This window comes from Zeus faber (assembly GCF_960531495.2).
Source record: "Zeus faber genome assembly, chromosome: 8".
Taxonomy (NCBI): domain Eukaryota; kingdom Metazoa; phylum Chordata; class Actinopteri; order Zeiformes; family Zeidae; genus Zeus; species Zeus faber.
In genome coordinates, this window is record NC_137195.1 from 11,358,396 (window position 1) to 11,363,395 (window position 5,000).

At 46.9% G+C, this 5,000-nt stretch overlaps 1 protein-coding gene across 1 annotated transcript in view; it reads right to left on the reverse strand.

The window, feature by feature from the left end:
• The window catches only part of setd2 (SET domain containing 2, histone lysine methyltransferase), a 19,555-nt gene that overhangs the window by 14,000 nt on the left and 555 nt on the right, over nucleotides 1-5,000 (reverse strand). Inside the window, 3 exon segments of the mRNA XM_080004708.1 lie at nucleotides 11-363; nucleotides 366-2,754; nucleotides 2,893-2,914. Of these exon segments, the coding sequence (XP_079860834.1) occupies nucleotides 11-363; nucleotides 366-2,754; nucleotides 2,893-2,914 (2,764 nt within the window).

Here is a 5,000-nt window from a genome sequence, read left to right on the forward strand (position 1 = left end):
GTGGATGAACCTCCATTTTCTCCTCATGATCGTCTCCGTTCCAGCTCTGTATCGTCGCAGCTTTGGTGACTTCGGAGGAGTCGTTCGCGCATTGGGGCTCACCCACGGTTTGATCTGCCTGGGGTTTCGAGTCGGAGCCGCACGAGTCCACTTGCGACGCCTCATTTTGGACTTTGAGCACGCAGTTCGCGGAGGATAGGCTCCGAGAAATGTTTTCACGCCTGGTGATCTCGGTGTCCATTTTGGAATGTGTCCTGACTTCTTCGACTTTCACCCCGGATGTCACTTGTTGGGCAACTTCTTTAGAGAACTCGATTTTCTTCACACAGATGACCTTTTTGATGGTAGGCTTGCTCTCTACACACGGCAACTTTGTGACGTATCGCTGTCAGAGGTGTCCTGTCCAACAATGTCCCACCGAGACCGTTTTGTATTACTGCTGCTTTTCTGAATAGCATCCGCTGGTCGCTGTCCACTGGGTGCCAACTGATTCTCCGACTCAGGGCACGGTTCAACGATATGAGGTAAACTTGTGCAAGGCCGCATGTTGATAGTCTCATATTTATTCAGTTTAACATCCTCCATCTTGCTTTTCTGATGGGCATGGTCTGTAACGGATACATTTACCGAAGTATCAGAGGAAATTTGCTCCAATGAACCGTGAAAAGGCTCCTTGTCCTGGCTGGAAGTTATACCATCATTACTACTATATAAATTCGGGACAGCTGCACTAGAACCCACACGTGGAATTTTGATGGCGCGAGGGCTTTCCTGTCCAGCGGCAGCTTCCCCCTGGGGTGGCGCTACAAGCTTTGGACTTTCATAAAAAATGCTCTGAGAGGTTTCAGAAATTGCATTCCCGACGTCGTTACCCAAAACAACGTTCATTCTTTGGGAAGCAGGTTCTTGCGAGTTCTGGTGAGGGGATGAAATCGCGCCCTTGGCCTCCTCGTAGCACCGCTCCTTTGTCTGGCATGGATCATTCGGGTGGACATCTGATTTTTCATTTTCATTCAGAGACTGGGAACCTGCTGGTCTCGAACACGTTTGTATCATGTTAGGACTGTGAAATGGGTCTTTTGATTGTCGTTCAATTAATGTCGTCCTTGAGGGGGACTTGGATGAGTTTATTTGTTTTGACTCTTGTTTGTCCGTTTTCTCCTTGGGGGCTATGCAAGTCACATCAGAGCCTGAGCTTCTTTCAGAGACCCGCGGCCTCCCTTTGTGATCAGCCTCGGTGTCGCTGGCGCTGTTCTTCTGGCATCTCCTGTCGGACATCTGCGAGCGGCTTGAATAGGTGGACTTTACGCTGGCGTCCGATTTGTAATGGTTGTTGGACTTACGATGGTTGGAGTCCACTTCGGGAGTCAACTTGCGCTGGCAGTCAGAGTCCGACGTCCTCTTCAAGGTCCTATCAGACTTGGACAACTGCGTTCTTTTATCTGTCTCTGCGGAGTGGAGCGAATCCATCGCTCGGGAGTCTTTTTCGGATTTCGAGTGGGGCGATAACTTTAAGCTGGAATGGCCGGAGGATTTGCTGGAGTCACTTGTCCTGGTTCGATTCTTCCTGTGGTCGTCTTCGGAGTCGGAACTGTCCCGGGTTCTGTCCATGCGGGAGCGGGAAGTCCTTCTCTCTCTTCGCGGGGAGCTCCTGTGCGACCTCCGGTCGGAATCGTGGTAGTACGACCGGTCAGACCACGACCCCCTCTCGCCTCTGGACCGCTCGGATCTCGAATGGGAAGAGCTCGTCCGGGAACCTCTTGACCGAGACCTGGACCTGGACCTCCTGCGGTCCTTCTCCAGGCGAGACGAGCGAGACGACGCGTGTTTGGAATCGCGGTCGGATTTTGAGTAGCTGGAGGACCTCTCGTGGTTTTCCGACCGCTTGGAGGAACTTTTCTCCTTCTCGTCGACGTTTGACACGGAGGAAGACTTCTTTTCCTCCTTGCCTCTGCCGTCGAGTTTTGCTTTACTCTTCGGTTCAACGGACTTGTGACTGGAAGACATCTTGGCGGAATCGCCATCAGATTCTGAGCCAGTGGGAGCACTTTTCGATTGGGACCTGGTTTTCCTTGTGTCGGCTGCGTTATCCTGCGCGGCGCTACTGGAAGTCTCAGCTTCCCTTCCTGAAGAGTCAGTAGGGTTTACAGTAGTCTCAGGGGCTTCTATTTGAGCGGTTTCGGGTGGACGTTCAGGAGTAGTAGTCGTCGTCGTCGTCTGGGGCTGGAGTGCGGGGAATTCTGTCTCGTTCTGCAGAGACGTTTTGACCAAAACCTGCTGTTCAGGAGAGGGCGGCTCCTGCGGCGCGGCACTCTGCGTTTGCCTCTCTTCTGTGATCGAGACGCTGAGAATCTGCTTCTTGAAATGCATCTTCCCCAGATCCATTTTGGGCTTAACAGTAGCGGGGGGAGTCGTCTGAGGGAAAATGGCCTCCGTCGTCGATGTCGGAGCCAAAGGGGACTGCAGTTGTTCCGTTTTGCTTTCTGAACTCGGCTCCGTTTTGTCTTCGGACGCCGAGGGCACGGGGGGCAGGGAATGAGGCTCGGCCGGAGGCTTCTCGGGGCTGGATGGGATGAAGAACAGGCTCTGCAGCGGCTTCTTTGTCTGAGAGAAGCTAAAGGACACTTTTTGGCGACCCTGCTCCTCCAGGTTGACCTTCATCTTGGTCCCTTTAGGCAAAAGGCGACTGGACAGCATAACTCTTGGCGAGAGGCTTTTGATTAGCGCTGCTTTTGAGAGACCCTCCACTTTTACCTGGACGCACAAAGAAATATGACAAATAAGCGTCTTGAACAAAGCGTGTGAACCATGAAATAATAAATCAACCATTTCTAACTATAAAGACAACAACAGAACGGCGGATATATTAGCCAATTGTTTGTCATGACTTACCGAGGTGCTGCTCCCCTCCTCTCTGGAGTAATACAAGGACAGAGGGGTGGAATAGAAGAGGAAAGAGATCGATTACTAAGGAGGCCTTCGATAAATCAAAATGATCATTTATAGAATGAATAAGGTCAACCTAGAGACTGCATACACGCAATATTCTTTTTTTTTTTTTTCACTCTATGTTTCGGTATTTCCCATTGAGGCACATTCCACGTAGAATGTGTTCATTCTGGACGGAGTGATCATTTACCTATACAGTGGTACCTCGATTTAAGACTAAAATTCGTTCTATAAGAACGGTCGTATATTAAAACAGTCGTATGTCGAAGCAATTTTTCCCATATAAATTATGAAATCATGAAGGGTGAAAATAAACAAAATACACAGCACAAACACAGTAAATATAAAAAAAATATTGATAAGCCATGAACTACATGCACACACGATGTTGGTCGCCTGCTGACTGACTGGCCGCCGAAGCGCCAACTGCAAATTTCCACGGTCGTATCTTGGAGCAGTCGGTCCCAAGTCGATACAAATTTTCGCAACTATCGCTACTCGTATCTTGGATTAGTCGTAAGTAGATGCAGTCGTAAGTCGAAGTACCACTGTACCAATAATCTCAACCTAAACAATTTCAACTCATTCACCACTTTTATGATTTAATTTAAAGGTGAAAACGGTCGCAAAACTGCCAAGACACAGAGACCACAATGTTCAAATCAATTCAGGCATTAACATTAGAGAATTGAATCGAAAGTATCGATTATTTTAACCAAGCCTTAACGTATCAATAAATGGGATGCCAGTTCAGGGAAAATTAAGTTGCCTTGTGCTGCCCATTAGGACTACACAAACATTTAAATAGAATGACCGAAATATGCTCAAAATGTCATAACATAGAAATATAATAGAAAATTAAAGAACGCAGAGTCTTCACACCAAGTCTCCCATTAAAAAAAGCAAGGTATTAAGAACAGACTGTCCCATTCTGTTTTGTAAGGGGACCTATGTATCATATGAACGGCAAGAGTGAAGTTCAAATCAAATAATACCTCAACATCGCAGGATGCGAGACCAGGCAAATAATAAACTGGGCCCTCAGTCTCAACTGGCGACTCGGGACGATTTTGAAAATAAAAAACAACAAGTGATGTCACAAAGTCACATTACTATGAAGGGCCCACTTTGTACATCTGACAGGGTGTGGAGGGCACATGTGATCTATACAGGCAATAAGGTGCACGTTGTAAATTAAAGAGGAGCTTCGCCTTGACGCGGGTCACCCCGTTTCTCTTCTCGGTGAGAAGCCGAGCTCCAAGGCCGGGACACCCCACCGCACTCCCTCGTGTGCTGCCGAGATGCGAGTTGGTTCCCCCCTCTTTTTTCATCGCGCCATTTGCAATTCGGACCCGGTTCCGCTCAGCTCGTCCCTCACAAATTAATCCCAATTCCGCGGCCAACTTGGTTAATGTAAGTTGACATTTTGCACAATCTTTTAATGTCAGAAATGTTCCGCAAAGTAGCAAATTACATACTTAACTTAAACAGAAACATTGGATAGTTTCCCCTAAAAACACAAATTATAGGTCATGAGGTTGTTTTTTTTTAACTGCCCATAAACATTTGTGTTTTTGATCCAAACAGCATAAAGGTTTACACAACAAAGGTAGATCGACACAATTTGTTCTCTCCGAGTGCGTCGTAATTTTTAAGAGACCCGGGACTGAACATTGAGCTCATAGACCTCTTCGTACACTCAGGCACATATCTCATAATTTAGGGTCCAAAAAAAAAAACTACCGGGCCTATAAAAATAGACAAGAACAGAAAAACAGCAGTGACGTAGTTAACAGTATTAGATGTGCACCGTCAGCATGCTTTCATAGAGTCCCAGGCAAAATCTGGCCATTCTGACTTCTTTTCACAGTAAAAGCCCGTCACAGCTCTGAGATCTTAACTACAAGTCCAAAACAAAACAACATCACATTTGCCTGTAGATGATATATGTACGCTACAAAAAAAAAAAAAAAAAAAAGTACAGGAATTTTAAGAGTGGATGTTTTAAGGAACCCTTCCTATTAAGCTTAAGGTTATTAAAAACAGCGTTT